This window comes from Myotis lucifugus, unplaced genomic scaffold (assembly GCF_000147115.1).
Source record: "Myotis lucifugus unplaced genomic scaffold, Myoluc2.0 scaffold_418, whole genome shotgun sequence".
NCBI classification, from domain to species: Eukaryota; Metazoa; Chordata; class Mammalia; order Chiroptera; family Vespertilionidae; genus Myotis; species Myotis lucifugus.
The window spans coordinates 682139-704883 of record NW_005871466.1 but is presented as its reverse complement, the minus strand read 5'-3'; the positions used below and the strand labels follow the sequence as shown (position 1 = coordinate 704883).

Genomic DNA, 22745 nt, shown 5'->3' with positions numbered 1-22745 from the left:
TAACAGGAAACACAAAGCAAAGTGGCTGCCAAGCCCTGCTCCATGCATCCCAGGATAGGAAAGGTGTAGGAGAGATGACGAAGTCCCACATTAGCCGTAGAACTCATGAAACTTAAGGCAATATGTCAGAAAATGCAACGTCTCCACCATGCTCCTCACACATGCTGGGCACTCCTGCACAGGGCCTTTGTCTGCATGCTCTACCTCAGGTAATCAATCCAGTGGCTCACTCACCCAACCCTTCAAACTCAGTGCTCAACACTGCTCTCTGTTCACCTGATCCTGCACCCCTCCCTATGCCTCCCTACTCCCACTTACTCTTACTCTATTTTTTCCATAGCAGTTGCCAAACACATTGTAATTAACTTATTATTATATATTTCAACAGTCTTTCCTCCTAACATGAAAATGTAGGTTCCACAAGAGGAGAATTTTATCTGTTCTGTTCACTGATAGGACTTCCGACATCTGGCACACAGGAGGCTTTCAATAAGTACTGGTCAGTGACGAGATGTTGTAGAACAAAAAATAATAATTACTTTGTTTCTCAATCGGAGGAAAAGACATTACCACCCTAAAAATAAGCAAGCCTGTGGTCATCTGCTTCAAAGATAAGCAAAAATATAACTCATATTGAATTTAATACTACTAAAATTATATTGTCATCTCAAGAATTCAGCTAAGAAAATCTTTTCTTTAAAAATATTTTTTTTATTTACTTCAGAGAGGAAGGGTGAGGGAGAGAAACATCAATGATGAGAGAGAATCATCGACCGGCTGCCTCCTGCACGCCCCCTACTAGGAATTGAGCCAGAAACCCGGGCATGTTCCCTGAACTGAAATTGAACCGTGAACTCCTGGTTCATAGGACAACGCTCAACCACTGAGCCATGCCAGCTGGGCGAAAAATCTTGATTATTAGATCAGGAAAATGTTTATAAACACCTGTGACTATAACTGAATATTTAAATATTAAGAATGGCGTTTCTATTTCTAGAACAGGATGCATGATCACGTTTTGCTTTAACCTAACCATGGTGCCCAAGCTTATAGCCTCGAGAAGGTTTATGCTGCCCTCTGAACTTTCCCACCTGCGATCCTCCGTACACAATGCTTGGGGAGGTCCTGAAGCTCTGTGCTAAAGGACACATGAAAAGGGAGGGAACCTGCAAAGGCAGGTCCAGTAAGACAACCCACATGGAAAGATCAGGTGTCATACCCAGGGTTATCTGAGTCAGTGGAATTTACCTTTAAAGAAGTCATTCTTATTTTAAAGGTTATTTTATCTACTTTAATTCTTGCAAACATACTGCACAAAAAATAAATTATTATTACCTCGACTATCATCCATTTCTCCATCCCGTGAATGCTCAGACTGGATGTCTGGAGGGGTCTGCAGGACGGCCACACTGTTCTGATTTATAATCTTCAATTTCAACTTTGGTTTTGACCGCTTTCTTCTTGGAGCTGTAGCTATGAGACTCTGCAACTGAGTCAACCCTGATTCAGTCAAGCACACACCATCCTGGGTGTAGGTCTTGGGTGGATCTAAAATTGTAATATCCAAGGACACAAATTAAAACTCTTGCTTTAATTCTGATTGATAAGTTAATTCAAGATACAAAAGAAGACCTTAGCCAGTTTGGCTCAGTGGATAGAGCTTTGGCCTGCGGACCAAAGGGTCCCAGGTTCGATACTGGCCAAGGGCACATACCTTGGTTGTAGGCTCCTCCTCCCTGGCCCAGGCCCTGGTTGGGGATGTTCAGGAGGCAACCAATTGATGTGTCTCTCTCACATCGATGTTTCTCTCTGTCTTTCCCTCTCTCTTCCACTCTCCCTAAAAATCAATGTAAAAAATATCCGTGGGTGATTAACAACAAAAAAAAGGTGGATACGAAATACCCAATGTGACTTCTATAGAGCTATTATCTACTAAATGTACGAATAATTAGCTAAGAGTACTTAATTAAAAGTAAGAGTTACTGCCCTGGACAGTTGTTCAGTGGTTAGAGCATCAGCCTCCAGACCAAAGGGTCTTGGGTTCGATTCCTGGTCAAAGGCATGCAGGTTAAATCCCCAGCCCTGGTCGGGGCTTGAGCAGGAGGCAACCAATCAATGTGTCTCTCTCATTCGATATTTCTCCCCCCCCACCTCCCTCCCACTCTCTCTAAAAATCAATGGGAAAAATATCCTCATTCCCTGAGTGAGGATTAATAAAAATAAAAAAGTAACTGGCAAAACTTGCAATTATTTTTTTTAATGGTCTTCCTGGCCCTGTCTGATGTGCCTCAGTTGGTTGGGCATCATCTCATGCACCAAAAGGTTGCTGGTTCTTCAATTCCCAGTCAGGGCACATGCCTGGGTTTTGGGCTCAATCTCTAGTAGTGGGCATTGCAGGAGGCAGCCGATCGATGTTTTGATTTCACTTCAATGTTTGTTTCTCCCTCTCCCTTCCTATCTTCCTGGCATTTCTTTGTTCATATATCAATGTAAAGATTTAGAAAGAAAGCAACGAAGCCAAAAGGGAAGCTTCAGTATCTAGGTGTGAGCCTTTTCCTGGGAAATCCAGTCAGACTAAAAGATGAGGACCAATTTATACAAGAGAAACAAGAACACTGCAGAAGCCCATCTGGAAAGCAAAGTATCAATATAATCACTTACAGGGAGAGATATAAATAAGGAGAAATCCTGCAATATTTTTTAAATCCACAAAATTGCCATTCATTAGGACAATTTCTGAACTATCCAAATATTTTTGTACTGGTGATAGCAAATGGAAGTACACAAAAGAATGAGAGCTTAATAAAAGTATATTTATCACCATTCTAGGCTGATCTAGTACAGAAAAAAATAGCAATAGATTGAGTTAATGCTGAAGGAATCTGTTAACTAGGTCTTATTCTCTGCTGATAACTAAGCAGGGTAATATATCAATGAAAACAGCAAATATGGACTAATGGTTATTTCATTGCCAACTGAGGAGATTTACAGGAATACTGTACCACTAAAACTAGATAAGATGAGCATTTATGTATCAATTATAGAAATGATTACTGCCTGGCCGTGGTGACTTAGTGGTTGAGCATCGACCTATGAACCATGAGGTCATGGTTCGATTCCCAGTCAGGGCACATGCGCGGGTTGTGAGCTTGATCCACAGTAGGGGGCATGCAGGAGGCAGCTAATCAATGATTCTCTCATCATTGATGTTTTGCTCTCTCTTTCCCTCTCCCTTCCTCTCTTAAATCAATAAAAATATATTTTAAAAAATAAAAAAAAGAAAGAAATGATTACCAACATTAGGGAATTTAGACTAGCACCCATATGATTAAGGTAGGTATCATGAATATGTGGAAGTCAGTTAAATCAATAATTATGCATTTATATCTTTTTGTAAACAACAGCCAAATAAAGCATTTAGATCTTACCTAGCTCCTTCACTTTTGTGACAATCTGTGCTACAAGTGAGGAGTCACAGCATTCTGAGGAAGGCACTGAAGTGAGAGAAAAAAAGTCACGTAATTTTCTTTTTCAAAAAGGTGAAATATATTCAATGATTTACAAATGACTAAAATTTCTATTTCTGTACCCATTTTACTACAATAAATGCATAAAAACTAAATAGTGTTTAAAACAAGCAGGTGAGCCCTGGCTGGAGTTGTCCAGTGGTTAGAGCATCGGCCTGCAAACTGAAGGGTCACCGGTTCGATTCCCAGTCAAGGGCATGTACCTGGGTCTCAGGTTCACTCCCTGGCCCCTATTGGGCATGTGCGGGGAGGCAACAGCTCAATGTGTCTCTCTCACATCGATATTTTTCTCTCTCTTCCCTCTGTTCCTCCCTTCCACTTATCTGTCTCTGAAAAGCAATGTAAAAAATATCCTCTGGTGAGGATCAACAAAAAAATTAAAATTAAAATTAATAAACAAGTAGTTGAAGAAAATGCACACATAAGAAGAAAAAACTGGTAAAAATAAAGAACCAAGGTACTGGGATTTCTACATACTGCTAACCACCACAAGGTTATAAGCTTTAAAAGCAAAATTACATTTATAGCTAAAATATATGCTTATTTTACTTTATGGAAGCAAATTGTTTTAATATATTAAGTTGGGTTGATAAGAATTATTTACAACAAAAATAACTTAATTTTCATAAAATATTTGTCAAAACATAATTTCGCAAAAATAAAACAGAATTAGTGTCAACCATTCACTGGTTCTGAACAGCAAAGCACAGGGTTGTAGCCAAGCACAGACTCGCTGTCTAAACCATTCTCTTACCATTTGATGTCAGCATATAGGGTCTGCACATGCTACAGTCAAAACCAGTGTCCGCCACATTTTCCACTTCCTCTTCAGTATTTAAGTTTTGACAAATTGCATGCATCCATCTAAAAAGACCATATTTGTAGACTTAAAAAAAGGAATATACTAAGAATGGTTTTCTTTTAAAAATAGGAGTTGACAGTCTCCACACTTCAAATCCCTGTCTAGAGCAAAGTTACCCTTTTTCCCTAACCTTGCCTACTGACCCACAAACATTTTCAAAGCTGAGAAGGAAAGAAAAATGAATGAAATCAAGTACTAGGAAGGGATAATGGTTTGGTGGTCATCCCCTAAAGATCTGGGAAGTTCGTTGCGGCAAGTAAGTGCACGGAAATCCAGAGACTGCAAACTGTAGAGTGAGTGTGTGTGTGTGTGTGTGTGTGTGTGTGTGTGTGTCAGTGTGTCATGTGGGGCACCTACCGTGGGGTATACACAGCTCATACAAATGAGGCTGAACAGTAACCGGGAAATAAAAAGAGCTGTCTTGCCTTAGAAGAATTGTGGGCAGAGTCCTGAGAATCCTGCAGTGCTGATAAAATACTACTAATATCACATGTAGAGTTAACTGCTCACAGAACACAGAGTGTACCATTAAAACCAAGACAACCGTCTTGATTTTGAAGCTGCACACAGACCACAGAGGGAGAGCACACAGATATTTAGTGCCCAGATGAGCTTTAAGAAAAAGTGGCTAAAGGAAAACAGAATGTGTGAGATCCTTTGTAAAATCTAATAAAACATTCAGAAACTATCCGAGAAAAATGCAGACATGCAGGCAATAATTTGGCTGCATCTATTTTCAAGGGATTTATCAACCCTCACAAAGCCCTACTAGTAACTTAAAATCTTTAGTCTGGAACTGAGAAAACAAAACTAGAAACTTCTGTGGGTTTCTAGCTCACTAAAAACCTAGAAAGCAAAGGTGTTGTTTCTTAAATTTAAAAAAGTTATTTTCTAATTTCCTTCTACTACATTTATGAGAGAAAAGCTTGCAAACGATGAGGGGAAAAACCGCCAGCACAATACCTATCACATTGTCTGCACTGCAGAATGAGGTCTTCCTCCCTGTAGTTTCGGTAGCAGATGGGGCAGGAAGACAGGCTTGCACAGGGGGCACACTGCGTGTAGTTGTTCTGCCACTCACACCTCAGACCTGCAGACGTGGCTCCACAGTGTCTGCACCAAACACACCTGAAAGCCAATACCCACCACAAGTTGAAATTTTACTTATTCAGTTACTGTATGTATTTCCCTCTCCCAGGCCACAGTTTGGCTGGTCCCCATTCCTCTCTCACGAGGAACAGAGTAGGTGGAAATTATTAAATGTATACTTGAAAAATTTGATTAGTACCTATCATGGTAAATATGTATTATGCAATTAAGCAGACATGGCTAATTTTTAAAAGCTGAAGTAGCGTAAACCCTAGAGTACCATTTGCACTTCCAGCCTCCTTTGGGAACCGTCTGCAAGGGAGGGTCCAGGCAGTAGGTGTGGTAACTGATGTCACAGTCATCGCACAGCAGGAGTCTCCCCGGGTCCGTGGCCTTCCCGCAGGCCTCACACACAGTGCACTCGAGGCACCGCCAACCTTTGCTGAGAACCACTTTAGTGATCTGGAAAAGAAATCCCACGTGGTTTATACCTAACCTACACAATGCGCATGATCGAATACAACATGTAACTGAATATGGTGCTTATGTACCTAAAAGCAGAAAAGAGGCAAAACTAACATTTACTGAGTACCAACAGTGGCCCAACACGGAGGTGGACACATTCATATACTTTGGGGAGTCCCCCAACTGGACAGAATAAAAGAAAGCGGTAAATATTTTAATATCTTAATGCCTTTTCCCATCTATATAACTATCCTGTGCAGTGGCTTATATGTCCACTTTACAGATGTGGTGACTGGATTTTACAGAAATCAAGTATACTGCCCCCTTACGGTTAATACTAGAAACCTGGTGCACAAAATTCATGAGGGGGAGGAGGGGTCCCTCAGCCCGGCCTGTACCCTCTCCAATACGGGACCCCTCGGGGAATGTCCGACTGCCTTTCGCAATCCTGGACCGCTGGCTCCTAACCACTTGCCTGCCTGCCTGCCTGCCTGCTCGCCCCTAACCACCTCTGCCTGCCTGATCGGCCCTAACTGCTCCCCTACCGGCCTGATCGGCCCTAACCGCCAATGCCTCACCCTGCACCCGGGACCCAGGATTCCCTCCTCCGTTCGGTCACAGACACCCAGGACCTGGGCTGGCTTTGCCTGGGCTGGCTGCAATTGCAGGGGACTGTGGGTGAGTGGCTTTGCCCAGGCCGCAGGCACAGCTACAGGCACCAGGACCACAGGGCGGGCAGCTTGTCCCTCTCCCAGGCCACAGCCTGGCTGATCCCTATTCCTCTCTTGCAAGCTCATTAGTGCCTGGCTGGTCCCCATTACTCTCTCTCCAGTGTTGAGTGTCTGAGCTGTTACAGTGTGAAGGCGTGACAGCATGATGACCATTTGCATATTAGCTCTTTATTATATATGACTAGAGGCCCGGTGCATGAATTTCGTGCACTGGGGGGTGGGGTTCCCTCAGTCCAGCCTGCCCCTCTCACAGTCCGGATGTCCTACTGATGGCCATAGTCTGGCAGCAGAGGCCCTGAGCAGCCGTCCTGTGTGTGTGTGTGTGTGTGTGTGTATGTGTCCGCTGGGGGCCTGCCCCCAGCCACACTGTGGAGGCTTGAAGCAGGTGCCCCTCTGTGTTGATCTCTCAGGCTCCTGGCCTCCACTGCATGTTTTCTCTCCCTTGAGCTGTGGCCAGGGTGGGGTGCTGCCTGCAGGCTGCGCTTTCCTGCTCATGGATCACCGGATCACTGTAGAGACCGGGGGCAGGCCCTGCTGGGTGCTGCCTGTGGGCAACTTTCCTGCTCTAGGATCGCCATGGCGATCCCAGGAGCAGGCCCACCTGGGGGCCACCCGCCCTCCACACTTGCCTGCTCTGGGATCGCCATGGGGTCCCGGCTACGGGCGGGGCTTAAGCGGTGTGGGGCATAGGCGGCACACGGGGGTCCCGGCTGGGGGCGGGACTTATGCAGCGTGGGGCTTAGGCGGCACATGGGGGTCCCGGCTGGGGCGGAGCTTAGATGACGCGATCGCCCTGCCTAAGCCCGGCCGCCCAGGGCCGCCCAGGGGCCCGGATGGCGTCTGGCACTGGCCAACCCTGCCTGCAGTATGCAAATTAGCCGCCTTCTCGCAGTCTGGGACACCTCAGGGGATGACCACCTGCTGGCTTAGGACCGCTCCCTGGGGGGATTTGACCTAAGCTGGCAGTCAGACATCCCTCTGGCAGCCTGGGAGCCCTCGGGGGATGTCCACTTACCAGCGGGGTGCAGGCCTAAGCTGCAGTCGGACATCCTTAGAGCTGCTGAGGCGGGAGAGGCTCCCACCACCACCGCTGTACTGGCAGCCGTCAGTCTGGCTTGTGGCTGGGCAGAGCTCCCCCTGTGGGAGCGCACTGACCACCAGGGGGCAGCCCCTGCATTGAGCATCTGCCCTCTGGTGGTCAGTGTGTGTCACAGTGACCAGTGATTCCCAATCGTTCTGCTGTTAGGGTCAATTTGCATATTACTTTTATTTTATAGGAGTGCCTGTCCAGCCAGGGTGAGGGGCTGATGGCTGTTTGCGGGCTGGCAACAGCCCCTTCAGGGTGGGGGTCCCCCCATTGGGTGCCTGGCCAGCCTGGGTGAGGGGCTGATGGCTGTTTGCAGGCTGGCCACAACCCCCAGCCACCCAAGCTCCCAGTGGGGGCTGGCTAGAAGCAGGTACCTGGGATTTATTTATATTCTATAATTGAAACTTTGTTGCCATTAGCAGAGGCCACAGCCAGCTCAGGGCAGGCAGGTAGCTTGGCTTTCTCCATCGCCCGGGCAACCAAGCCTCCTGCTTGCTCCAGCTCCATGGTTGCAGGCTGCCATCTTGGCTGGGTTAATTGGCATATAGTCGCTCTGATTGGCTGGTGGGCGTGGCTTAGGGCGTAGCGAAGGTATGGTCAATTAGCATCTTTGTCTTATTAGTGTAGACTAGAGGTCTGGTTCACAAAAATCTGTGCACTCGGGGGGTCCCTCAGCCCGGCCTGTGCCCTCTCTCAGTCTGGGACCCCTCGGGGGATGTCCACCTGCTGGCTTAGGCCAGCTGCCCGGGGGGGATCGGACCTAAGCTGGCAGTCAGACATCCCTCTGGTAGCCCGGGAGGCCTCGGGGGATGCTCACTTGCCAGCGGGGAGCAGGCCTGAGCTGCAGTCAGACATCCTTAGCACTGCTGAGGAGGCAGGAAAGACTCCCGCCATCACTGCTGTGCTGGCAGCTGGCAGCCTGGCTTGTGGCTGAGCAGAGCTCCCCCTGTGGGAGCGCACTGACCACCAGGGGGCAGCTCCTGCATTGAGCATCTGCTCCCTGGTGGTCAGTGTGTGTCATAGTGACCAGTGATTCCCAGTTGTTCTGCTGTTAGGGTCAATTTGCATATTACACTTTTATTATATAGGATAGAGGCCTAGAGCACAGGTGGGGGCCGGCTGGTTTGCCCTGAAGGGTGTCCTGGATTAGGGTGGGGGTTCCGCTGGGGTGCCTGGCCTGTCTGGGTGAGGGGCTGAGGGCCGTTTTCAGGCTGGCCACACCCCCTTCAGGGTGGGGGTTCCCACTGGGGTGCCTGGTCAGCCTGGGTGAGAGGCTGATGACGGTTTTCAAGCTGGCCACGGCAGCAGGCTGGAAGCAGGTATCTGGGATTTATTTATCTCCTATAATTGAAACTTTGTTGCCTTGAGCGGAGCTCAGGGCCAGCCAGGGCAGGCGGGAAGCTTGGCTTCATCTATCGCCAGGGGCAACCCAAGCCTCCTCCTCACTCCAGCTCCGTGGCTGCTGCCATCTTCGTTGGGTTAATTTGCATATTTTCTCCTGATTGGCTGGTGGGCATGGCTTGTGGGTGTAGTGGAGGTACAGTCAATTTGCATGTTTTTTATTAGATTAGAAAGGATTTAAAATGTATTGACATAGTTTCCACTGACATTTCATGAATTCATGCTTCTGAAACTTGTGTACATTGCAAAGGCACCTGTAGTATTACGTTCAACATAAAAATGCAAAAAAAAAAAAAAGAAAAAAAGTAACGTGTGAGTTCCCAAGAACTTTTTATGATCTTAGAGGACTAGGACTTTTGAAGTTCACATTCACTCCTCTGTTTATTCTCTCAGGTAACTTTGAGAATCTCTAGAAAAGTTTTTGAATCCCTATATTTCTAAAAAACTCCTCAAAGTAGTCACACCATGTAATAGTAAGAATTTAGAATCAACTTAAAGCCTAGAGTCTATTAACAAAAAGGATCACAAAGGGCCTGTGTTATAATGAAATAGCAAGCAATCAAGACAATAAAACTCAGATCATGAAGAATAAGAAAGTCTAAAGCTACTTAACACATTTCGTACCACGCAGGAGTTTTCTTGTGTTTCGCGCGCCATCTGTTAAGGACCGCTCACGAGTGTTCTCATTTTTCACGCCCATGGAAAAAGGAGCGAATCTAGATACTTATGTAAATTTTGTTTAGTTCCTCTTCATAGAGGAAAATGTTTTACGCAGTACCATACGTTAAAAAAGTACTAGGAACTTTAATTGTTTAATTGTTTTTGAAAATAAAAATGTTATAATTATTGAAAAACAACACCTAAAGTGCATTATGATGATTTAAATAACGTGCAGTTTGCCCAAAAACGTGCGGTCCCTGGCGTATGTCTTAGAGATTTCTATGCGATACGCAATGTGTTAAGAGAAAAATAAGTTAAATAAAGGAACAACTATTAAAATGGCATCAGACTTGCCCAGCCAGAGTGGTTCAGTGGTTGAAAGTCAACTATGAACTAGGAGGTCACAGTTTGATTCAGTCAGGGCACATGCCCAATCACATGCTTGATCCCCAGTAAAGGGTGTGCAAGAGGCAGCCAATTGATGATTCTCTCTAATCATGATGTTCCTATCTCTCTGTCCTTTTCCCTTCCTCTCTCTGAAATCAATGAAAACCCGTATTTTTTAAAAAATGGCATCAAACTTTATTTCAGCAGCCAGAGTTGGAAAGTTTAATTCTATGGAAAAATACTTTTCAAGGTACAATTCTTACTCAAGTAAACCAGTAATCAAGTGTGAAAGTAGAATACCTTTCAGACATCCAAGGACTCAAAATTCAGGTCCCATATAACCCACCTAATGAAGTTACTTAAAGGTACGAGGAACAAAATCAGTGTGTGTACCAAGAAAGGAACGATATGGGCTCCAGAAAGCAATGACCCCAGTGAAGGAAAGCTTAAGGAAGACAGCTGAACAAGGCCTAGATTGGAACAGGGGTGTGCAGGGAGGAGAAACACTCTTCCCAGAAAAGTAGGTACCTGCCAAAATAATCGGATACGACCTAGCTTCTATAGCAGGTAAAAACAAACAGCATCACAAGCTGATGGGGAATCATGAATTCATGCATTTTCTTCTTGCTATTAAAAACTCCATGAAAAACAAAAGAAAGTCATGGTATGCTACTCAGATGTTCAGTGAACATTTACTGAGTCATAGCCAACACTGTTTATTAACTAAATGCAGTAAAAGAACAATACTGGGGGATACCAGGAGATTTATCAACCCTCAAAAAGCCCTACTAGTAACTAGCAAGGAGTGTATTTTAAGAACTAAGTTAGCATTCATTTCATTCACAGCAGAAAGTCACAGAATCCAAGTCAGATAAAGCAATAGCACCAGCATCCAATTTAAAGCTATAGAGTTCATTCACAACCAGGACCTGCAGATCAGAAGTGGCTGTAGGGCGCAGCTATAGGGTTAAGCCTCAGACTGACCTGTTGGCAAAGCTACAAACAAGTCCCAGCTTAGAGGGAACAGTCCACTTAGCATAATTAGGATTGACCTTATGACGCTCCCTAGATCCTTCCTGGGTAGCTAATGGGCTGTGGGAGGTGCAGTAAGTGCTGCCAAAACAAGTGAAACTCACAAGAACAGTGTAACTATGGTGACCACTACCTTGTTTACCTCTGGCTATAAAATAAAGGCTCAGCTTGCCTCTGGATCTCTCTGTGGCCTCAGCCAGGCACAGGAAGATCCACCTAGACCCAGCTTATTCTCTTTGTCTGTCATTTCTTCATCCTTTCGCCACCCTCACTCAAGCTTTCAAACCCTTGGCTGAGCTGGCTCGGCACAAGTGGCCACCTGTGGAGAACAGGATTCGGTAGTGGGGGTGGAGCAAGAGGGGGTGGGTCAGTCATTGTGAGGCTTTTAAAGCCATTTGATATTTTTAAGCATGTGTATTCATTAATTTGATTAGTCTACTAATTCATGTAAATTAGTCTTACGTTATCTTATTTACCAAATGGAGGCAAGAACCCTGGGTAGGAAGAGCAGGGTGGCTTAGAGCAGCGGCCAGCAAACATCTGTAAAGGGTCAGATAGTGGATATTCTAGACTTGGTGGGGCATGTGGCCTGCTGAACGCCACAACTGTGCCACTGCAGTGCGAAGCCAATTACAGACAGGTGTAAGCATGTCTGCATTCCAATGGAACTTCATTTACAGAAGCAGCTGGTGGGCCAGATTTGGCCTGTGTACCATAGTTTACCAATCCCTGGTGCAGAAGAAAGACAAAGTGTAAGATAGACCCAAGGTATTTAGTGGTAGAAAAAGTTTTTTATATTATATCTTTACTCCTCTTTCACAGACAACTATGCTATGGTCCTTTACAGCCAAACTCTCAAATTACTCAGTTTACAGTCATTCTCCAGCACACTAATCTGATTGCTATGCCCATCACCACTGAAAATGCTCAAGCCAGATAAGATCTCCTAACTCCCAAATGTAGTTGACATGATAGTGTGTACTGGCCTCTCTGCAGTATTTCAACATTTGAACAGCCCCACTCCCCAAATCCCCTCTTAGGACAGATTCCAGGGCTCTCCTATCAACTCTTTTCCTCCTATTGACTGGTCTAGTCTTCATTTCTTTTTTTTTTTTTTTTTAATATATTTTATTGATTTTTTTACAAAGAGGAAGGGACAGAGATAGAGAGCTAGAAACATCGATGAGAGAGAAACATCGATCAGCTGCCTCCTGCACATCTCCCAGTGGGGATGTGCCCGCAACCCAGGTACATGCCCTTGACCGGAATCGAACCCGGGACCCTTCAGTCCGCAGGCCAACGCTCTATCCACTGAGCCAAACCGGTTTCGGCTAGTCTTCATTTCTAAGAGCTCTTTCAGGTCTGGTATCACGCAGGGTCCCCACCATGTCTAACAGCGTGGTGCATGTGTTTTATAGTCTACTAGAGGCCCCGGTGCATGGATTCATGCACCAGTGGGGTCCCTCGGCCTGGCCTGTGGGGATTGGGCTGAAACCGGCTCTTTGACATCCCCTGAGGGGTCCCAGATTGCGAGAGGGTGGTTCTCGGGTGACACACCCCGAATCGGGCTTCCTCCTCTCTGGTTCCGGCCGAGTCACCTGAGAACCGCAGCTGCCAAGTGACCGCGGCTCGGCAGATCCTGCGTTGAGCATCTGCCCCTTGTGGTCATTGTGCATCATCGCTACCGGTCGGATGGTTGAGCAGTCGAACAGTCACTTAGGCTTTTATATATATAGATAATGCATATCTGTTTCAACTACAGTAAGGTAACTGGGATGCGACCTTGCTCCCATCATAAAATACTAGAAAACTGGACAAAATGTATGAAGTACTCATTTTCAGATACTGGACAAAAGGCAGTCCAGGACTGTGGTTTCTGAGAGGAGTAGGACAAGTGAGGTGAGACCTATGATATTCTGCCTGTAGACATTTTCCAGGGTGCTGCCACGGGAGGGAGAAACCCAGCAGAGTATGATGGTCTCAACAAGCTTAAGCACACATGATGGAGCTCAGGGAGGCTGAGGCAGCTGCAGCCTGCGGGACAGAGGACTGGAAAGGAAGGAGCAGTCTACACAGCATTTCCCTGAGGCCTTTTGCTGAAGACATCTATGAAGCCAAACAGAGCCCCACGACCAAGGCAACAGCTCCAGGGAATGTGTAAGTTGAACATTATCAGAGCCCACACAATGTTGGAAAACATGTGGAACTTAACTAGTCAGAGTGGTGAATTGAGGGGAGGGAAGGGTATGACCAAGTGGCAAGGAAGAATAAACTAGCGCTATCCCGGCCATCACAAAAGTGTCATCGGGGGAACCCCAGTGGGTCTGGGAGTCAGAACTATTTTCATAATTATACTAAGACTTTGTCTTTTCCATGTTAATCCACTCAGTGATGTTTTACAGAGGCTGCATGATGTACACAACAGCATTACAATGACACCATCCAAGCTGTGCCTGTATAATTTTGTGTTTTAAAAAATTCCCAGTTAATTTCTAAAATAAAATATTCAATATTTATTATCCTCAGAAATAAAAACTCTATGGGGCCCTTGATAATTTTTAAGATGGTTAATGGTTCTAAAACCAGAATGTTTAAAAAGAAGCTTCAAAAGTTTTAAATTTATCCACAAATAACTGCCACAACAAAAACTCAATTTTTTTTAAAGAAAGAAAACCCAAACTCCCTACAATATACTATTTTAATTCACAATGTCCACATTCAATCAAAAATTACTAGATGCTATAAAAGCAGGAGAATATCTACCAATGAGCAGAACAATTAGTTAATACAGTGAGAAATGCCAGGTAAATATATACAAAGACTTGAATCCTATCTAATAGACAAACATGGTAATTGACCGTACCGTCACTACGCCTCCCATCGGCTACTCAGCGTGACATGCAAATTAACCGCCAAAAAGATGGCGGCTACTTTGCATACTGCAGGCAGGGCTGTTCGGCGCCATCCCGCCTGCACCGCCGCCATCCGGGCCTGCTATTTGCGACCCAGGGCAGTGGGGCGGGACAGCGCCATCCCACCTGCCCCACTATCTATGACCTGAGGCGGCGGGCATCCGTGTGCAACCTGACCCGGGGCAGCTGGGCGGGGCAGCAGAGATCTGCCGGCCCACTCGGGCGTCCTGTGTGCAACCCACCAGGGGCGTCCCGTGTGCGACCCGACCTGGGGCAGCGCCCTAACCCCCGGATCGGCCCTGTCGTGTGCGCGACCCGGGGAGGCGGGACAGGCACCGAGGGATGGGGCCCGCCATCTGCCCCGGATCGGCCCTGTCGTGTGCGCGACCCGGGGAGGCGGGACAGGCACCGAGGGATGGGGCCCGCCATCTGCCACCCGGGGAGCGGGCCTAAGCCAGCAGGTGGTTATCTCCCGAGGGGTCCCAGACTGTGAGAGGGCACAAGTGGGGCTGAGGGACCACCCCTCCCCCTCCAGTGCACAAATTTTTGTGCACCAGGTCTCTAGTAAACTATAAAATGGAACTGAGATTAAAGAATACAATTCTCTGAAAAATCCACTGGATGGGCTTTAGTGGATTACACACTTCCTAACAATGCTGAGTTTTGGGAAATGTAATAGAAACTATACAAACTAAAGCACAGAGAGAAAAACTGGGGAAAAAAACAAGTGTCAGTAATCTGGGGGAAATGTTATGCAATTTCACACACACACCTAAAATTCCAGAAACAGGGGAAGGAAACATAAAAAAGTTTTTGAAGAAAAATGGCCAAGATTGACCATTAAAAATATTAACCTACTGACCCAAGAAGCCTAATGGACACACTCTGTATATGGTTAGGGTGGAGAAGAGAGCATGTGGGGAGAGAGACACCCAGGAGCACTAACACTTTACTAACTATTCTAGATGCTCTCAACTTTTATAATTAATAAGCAGAATGAATCAACTAAACTTCATGCCTTAGAAATAATAGTATAAAGCACATTTTAAAATAAATATTACTTTTTCAAGACAATAGCAGGATAATCACTACAATTCAAAGACAACAGATTTATAGAGTCAATTTCTTCAGGTAACACTTGAAAGGCAATACTGGAAGTATTTAAGTATTGGAACATATGTACAATTATCCTGACAATATTTGATTAATTATAAGAATTGGAAGCAGCATACAGTGGGGCCTTGACTTACGAGTTTAATTCGTTCCGTGACGGAGCTCGTAACGCAAATTACTCGTATGTCAAATCAAAAAGTGAACGAGTGAGACACGTGATGCTGGGCTGATGTTGTGGCGTTCACTGTGACGTTCGCTGCGCCAACTAGAGGTGGGGTATCTGAAGCTGGCTCATAACCCGAATTTTAGCTCGCAACTCAAAGCAAAAAATCGTCCAAGAGACGGCTCGTATCTTGAAAAACTCGTTAGTCGGGACACTCGTAAGTCAAGGCCCCACTATACTATCCAAATCAAATGTAACTGTATTTTTTGTTATGTCATTTAAATGTAAGCATATTTACCTTAATACTGACACAGTATGGATGGTAACACTGCCCACACTGAGAACAGGCCAGTAATCTTCCCTCTGCTCCTTGACCAAAACTGCCACAAACTACGCACATATCCTGAAATTAAGAACATGTGAACATAAGAATGTACTAAAATTTTATAATTTTATAGTATGATTCTTAGCTAGCACAGCTCTAGAGCTAGATATCAGATGGCTTCAGTGCACATGAGATAAAAAAGAAGTGGGCAAGGAGGATTCAGAAGTGGAAAACTGGAAATAGCTAAGTTCAAACCTGATGCAAAGTGAACTTGTCACTACTAGAAAACAGCACAACCGTATTGTGCATGGAGTTTTCTTCTTCATCCTTATTCGATGAAATATCAGCAGCAGACACCTAGAAAAAGCAAAAAAGATAAAATATCATGACCAAGTAGTGTTTATCCCAGGAACGCAAGATAGCTTTAGCACACAAAAATCCAATTGATGTAATTCAGCATATTAGCAAATAAGTCACAGGATTATTTGTAAAATGCAGAAAAGGCATTTGAAGAATCCAACATCTACTCACAATTAAAAAAAAAAACTCAACAAATTATGAATAGATAGTAGCTTCCTCAAACTGATTTAGGATGTCTGTTAAGAAAAACAAAACAAAACTAGAGCTAACACCATATGTTATGACAGAAGATTAAATGCTAACTCCCTAAGATAAAAAACAAGGTTACCTGATTTCAACCCATCTATCCAACACTATACTAAAGGTAACAGCAAATGTAATAAAGAATAAAAATGAAATGACATAAAACTTTGTTTGCAGACATAATTGTGTATGCACAAAATCTACAAATGAATTCTACAAATATGCAACTAGAAGCAATAAGGGAGTTTTAGTTAAGGTTGTAGGATACAAAATCAATATGCAAAAATGAATATTGTCTCCAGATAGTAACAACCACAATATGAAATTGAGACAACATTACCATTTACATTAGCATAAAAAATATCGAAGACTTCACATGAATCGAGAAATGGTGTGAGAAATCTGTATGTTAACAACTAAATAACAGCACTGAAGAGAAATTAAAGACCTAAAAAATGGAGAGATACACAAAGTACATCGTTAAAAAGCCAATTTCCCCCAGACTGATCTGTTGTTTGAATGCAAACCCAACCAAGATCCCACCAGACTTATTTGTAGAAATTGACAAGCTAATTCTATAATTCATACAAAAATATGAAGGATTTAGACTGGTCAAAACAACTTTGAAAAAGTAGAATATTAGAAGACTAATGGTGTCTAATTTCAAGAGTAGTTATAAAGTAGAAGTGATCAAAACAGCCCAGTATTGGATTGCCTAAAGATAGAGAAAATTTGCCGAAACCGGTTTGGCTCAGTGGATAGAGCGTCAGCCTGCGGACTGAGAGGTCCCGGGTTCGATTCCGGTCAAGGGCATGTACCTGGGTTGCGGGCACATTCCCGGTGGGGGGTGTGCAAGAGGCAGCTGATCGATGTTTCTCTCTCATCGATGTTTCTAACTCCCTCTCCCTTCCTCTCTGTGAAAAATCAATAAAATATATTAAAAAAAAAAAGATAGAGAAAATTTAGAGATTCCAAAATTAGATCCACAAATATACAGATAACTAACTTTCACGAATGATACAAAGGCAATTCAGAAAATGGTACTAAAACAACTGGATATTCAGTATGCCAAAAAGTAAACTTTGATCCATACTCACACGAGCCATAAAAATTAACTCAAATTGGATCAGAGATCTAAATGCAAATTCTAATGCCACAAAACTGCTATAAGAGCCCTAACCGGTTGCTCAATGGATAGAGCGTCGGCCTGGGGACTAAAGGGTCCCAGGTTCAATTCTGGTCAAGGGCATGTACCTTGGTTGCGGGCACATCCCCAGTAGGGGGTGTGCAGGAGGCAACTGATCGATGTTTCTCTCTCATCAATGTTTCTAACTCCCTCTCCCTTCCTCTCTGTAAAAAATCAATAAAATGTATTTTCTAAAAACTGCTATAACACTGAATACATTCCTAACATTTCTCAGACACCAAAAGCACAATCCACAGAAGAAAATATATTGGACTTTGTCAAAATTAAAGCATCTGGTCTTCACAAGACATAGTTATGAAAAGAAATGAATTTGCTTTCTTAAAACAGGACCAGAACCCTCGTTTCTTTGCTCCTTTAGTAGTAAAATTAAACAATCCCACCTGACTCCTGAACTTAAAATGATAATTAGAATTTGAAAAACAGGATTTTAGGGAATAGTTACTGCAGGAAATATTACCTGCCAAATAGTCATCGTTGTTTTTTAAATATACATTTAACTAAAGCCTCATCAAGTGTCAACAAATATTTATCAATCTTAAAATGTCAAAGTAGTCATAAAATCCTCCACATTTTAGAGTCCGTACTAACCTGCAACATCTCTCATTTCTTCTGTAAACCATTTTATATAACACTGAGAACAGCTCCAACCAAAAACTTAAATGCCAACAGAATTTTTTCAAGTAAACAAGAATATGACAGGAGTTTGCCCTTTTTTAAATAATAAAGAGAATATCCATTTGGATTTGGGAGGAGTGTTAGCATAGAAAGAACAGTGTCAAAAAAAAGAAGTCAAGAAAAACGAAGAAGGATTGGAAAGTAGAAAGCCTGACCAGAAGTGTTTAAGCAAAAACACAGTAAAATAACAATGTTAGCCTATTCATGTGACTCTTTACATCTACATAATTGCTATCCAAGAGATCACCATCATCAGTCGCCGTGTTAAGGATTACAGTGAACAGAAAGAAGGAGAGCCTTACCCCGGGCAGCACAACTGTCCCCATTCCACTTTTCAATTTGGACCTGCCTCTGCCGCCACGGCCGGACAGTCCTGCACCTCGAGGTCTCCGCTTTCCTGGAAACCCCGACCCACGGCCCTACACAACAGATAAGGACAGGTCAGCATTCTGTACAAGCCCCAAGAATTAAAAAAATTAAATGGGAGGCAAAATATCTTATTAAATGTTACACATATAGTTTCTTCTTTTTTTATTTTGATCAGATAAATATTGAGATATCAGGGTTATTACTTGTGTCTTTTAACATATATTCTGCAACTTAAAAACATAAACATAAAATACATACAACCTCAGAGTCAAACTTCAGGTCTGTCGGTTACAAATGCCCTACATCTGCAAACCCTGGCCTTATTTTTCCATTGCCTAACCCTGCATTCCAGATGGCTAGAACATCCACAGCCCACCCAAGTATCTCCATGTGCAACACCTGTAATCAATATACAGGAAGTATAAGAAACTACTCTGGCTACCTAGTCTCTCAGTAATCATGGTAAGAGCTAACCTGCTGAAGACTTACTAGGACTATCTTAGCATGTTTTACTCTCAACAATCTTATAAGGTAAGTTCTATTTTATTATCCCCATTTAAGAGACACAATGCACTGAGGGATGAAAGTTGCAATAACTTATCAAAAGCCACAGACCTAGCAAGTCTGGTTCTTAACCACTATTCTGACCTGCCGCATTGCACGAAAGCTAATTTTTGCTAGTACACAATAGTATTTCTTCTAGCCATTAAAATTGTCAACTTCTCTTACTATTCAATAGTTGTCTGTATGGACTGAACATGAGTGCCTCATTCTATTATAGTATTTAGAGTGCAGTTTAGTTATAGGTAGGAAAATGGCTTGCTTTGAATCATCTAGATAATAATTACTTAAAACAGAAAAAAATTTATCTGAATTTTTTCCCAACACAAGAAAAAATTCTATGGGAAAACACGTTAAATTCCCAGATATTTTAACAAATAAATACTAGAATTATTTGTTGTGGTTTTCTTTTTCTTGTTTATACTCAGACTTATCTATTACTACCTCAAAAACCTAAAATTTACATATCCTTGTATGTATTTAAAATTATGCCTGGCTGGTGTGGCTCAGTGGTTAAGCATCAACCTATGAACCAGGAGATCACAGTTTAATTCCCTATCAGGGCACATGCCCGGTTTGCAGGCTCAATCCCCAGTAGGAGGCATACAGGAGGCAGCCAATCAGTGATTCTCTCTCATCACTGATGTTTCTATCTCTCTCCCTCTCTCTTCCTCTCTCTGAAATCAATAAAAATATATTTTAAAAATATATTAAAATACTCAAGAAAATCCTTTGCTATTTTTTCCCTAACAAGTTAAATAGTATTTATGTTCAACTGATCTCACTAATCACAGTTTGAAATGTTGCACTCATTACCCATTTAGCAGAACAGTTTCAAAGTCAATAATTAATGATTATATTGTGAGCATAAGACACATACATATGAACAAAAGGGGAGGAAGTAATCTATTTCTTCCTTCAGTTTTAATAAATCCTTCCAATTTTCAAACTGCCCCTCCTTGTCCTCTAGATCTCTGAGCTTCTTTGAACAAGGGGTAGTGTAGGGCTGACTTGGATAGTTTCTTCTTGTTCTTTTGTTAATAGGTATGAAACAATTCTTAAAACTTAAGTCAAAGATTAAATGAAGACTATAATAATCTCACAATTTATTTTTCCCCAACATCCAATGACACCAGTGAAAATTGGTGGTATTTGCTTCAAAACTGTCAAGCAAGTCATCTTTAAACACTTAAAAAAATACTTATACTTTCAACACCTTGCATGATATCAGAATGAGTTAAAAAAAAAATCTTCCAATGCTGATAGAAAATTATAAAGTGGAATCTACAACTCCTTTGAAATCTTTGATTCATCTAAATTAAACACCCTTATTCCAGAATTACATCAAATGTAGAAGATAAAGGAAAACTGTGTTCTTTAGTCAGTAAAATATTTCAACTTTTCAGATGATTAACAATTTTCAAATTAATTTTTTACTCTTCAAAATGCATTAGACTAAACTTACTTTAAGAACTAGGGGAGTCACCCAATGACATGGAAAAGGCCCTATAATTTTGAGGTTAAACACAGCCAATGAAATCTGCAGCGACTCTGGTATTTCTTCTCCACTATTACATTAATAGCTTAGTGTAGTTTTTCTTTTGTAAGCAACAAAATTTTATATTATCACAAAAAATAACCAATAACTAATTACTTCATAGCCTCTGTGACAAGGATTTGACCCATACTGTTAATTACAACATAAAAGGAAGAAACCATGGAAAAGGTATTAAAAATTTACACTTAAAATGAGAGATGCAAAATTACAATTTAATTTCCTCCTAATTCATATTTTTAAGTGCAAGCAGGTTGTCTCTTCATTATTAAAATTTTTAGGTTAAAGGCGTGGCTCTGAAAGCTGAACTAGTTAGAAAAGAAAGGTTCAATTCTGAACTTCTACTCGGATAAGACCAGAAAGAAATGATACATGAATGTAAATGCAATTTTATTTACCACTTTGATGCTCCAAATGGCACTGCCAGGAAGCTGCCTGGGTTTAAAAATTTCCCGACCTTCTGAAATGTCTGGGGACCAGGAAGGTGGGCTCACTGTATTATGGGTACTCCAAGCCCCCTAGGATATGGCAGGTGAGAAAATAGATGTGTAAAACTCAGCAACATAAAAGGTCAAAGCCAGCAACTAAGGAATTTTAGAACAGCAAAAACAAATGCAGACGTGTGGAAATTTAGGACAAATTGCTTCAAGTTAGGGAAAAGAAGCTTATCACTTACAGTGACTTTATACTTAAATGTTTGCAGCTACAAATTACATTCAATATTTTATTCTGGTTGAAACATCAGCACAATGAAACATTAAAAATTAAGGTTTATATGAAATCAACACTGACTTATGCATTGCAATTATAACACCAAATATAAATAAAAGGCAAACTCTAAAATTAGCACTATAAGAAACTATTTGGGGATTACTTTCTTCTAACAACAACCAGTCACTCCACTGGAAAGGAGAATAGATAACCTTAAAGAATTCATGTAACCCATTGCTATAACAACCCAACCAGCAGGCAAAAAAAGCAATCAGAAAATGCAATAAAAAAATGAGCAATCAATAGACACATTCACTTTAAATTGTGGAAAGTTAGTTTGTAACCTTCAGATGCAAATACCATTATAATCCTAGCATCTAATTACTCTTCCTTCAATGACCATTCGTTGTAAGTTTTGGTTTTTAGTTAAGGGACTATTATACTTAGATTACATCCTAGGGATTAAGTTGAAAACTGAAAATGTTAAAGCAATTGTCCTAAATTTGCAAATTAAAATGCCTAAAGTATCTGATTATTTATACAAGAAATAGTAACTTATTAAAATAGTTACAATAAAACTAAGACATTTTACTACCAAATAACTACATTCAACAATAATCTGAATATGATGAAAACGCTAAGCAGCATGAAGAAAAATGTTTACTCCACAAAAATAACACTTTAAAGGAAAACACAAAATAAATGTCAAACAATAAAGTACCTATTTTGAATTAGGTAATTCAACAATGCTTAAACTTTAGACAACACAGTACTTACCAGGTTTCTAGAATATTACCAAACTAACACATAGTAGCCTATTAATCACATAAAAATACCACGGGGAATTTAAATAATCAACCAAAAAGAAGAGCTTGACTATCCTCTGTGGAGCAGATAGTTAATGGGAAAACAGTATTTAAGGAAAAACCACGGAGGAAGAGACTGCACTTTTAATCAATCTACCTACCTCCTTCAAGCTCAGCGAAAGGCTACACTGCTCTCGCTCACTTCCCCACTATGAGTCTACTTCCTGCAGACCTGTCTTCTTTCCTGCTGGGTCCAGGTCTTTGGTAACCTGCTGTCCCTGAAAGCCCTTCCTCTGCTTATTTACTCAAACTCTCAACATCCACAGAGCTCTGTTGCGTTCGGAGCAGCCCCCTGTGAAATGGTTCCCTGCCGTCCGCGCCAAACTTCGACCTTCATCAGTTGCCATGGAAGTTCTTCCTCCACCTGCCCTCCAAAGCCCTGCCTCTCCCAGGGCTGGAGCTGGACAACCTTCTCCCCATGCAGCCTTATCCTGAATGGTCTTG

At 42.5% G+C, this 22745-nt stretch overlaps 1 protein-coding gene across 3 annotated transcripts in view; it reads right to left on the bottom strand.

Annotated features, from left to right (window-relative positions):
• The window catches only part of KMT2C (lysine methyltransferase 2C), a 248324-nt gene that overhangs the window by 71111 nt on the left and 154468 nt on the right, over nt 1–22745 (bottom strand). For all 3 annotated transcript variants that reach the window (XM_023743909.1, XM_023743910.1, XM_023743911.1), the window contains exons 16-24: nt 21123–21242; nt 18542–18658; nt 16010–16111; nt 15728–15832; nt 5759–5940; nt 5353–5517; nt 4282–4391; nt 3429–3494; nt 1336–1548 (exon numbers count right to left, since the gene is read on the bottom strand). In XM_023743909.1, coding sequence (XP_023599677.1) covers nt 1336–1548; nt 3429–3494; nt 4282–4391; nt 5353–5517; nt 5759–5940; nt 15728–15832; nt 16010–16111; nt 18542–18658; nt 21123–21242 — 1180 coding nt within the window. The remainder of the gene's footprint in view (nt 1–1335; nt 1549–3428; nt 3495–4281; nt 4392–5352; nt 5518–5758; nt 5941–15727; nt 15833–16009; nt 16112–18541; nt 18659–21122; nt 21243–22745) is intronic.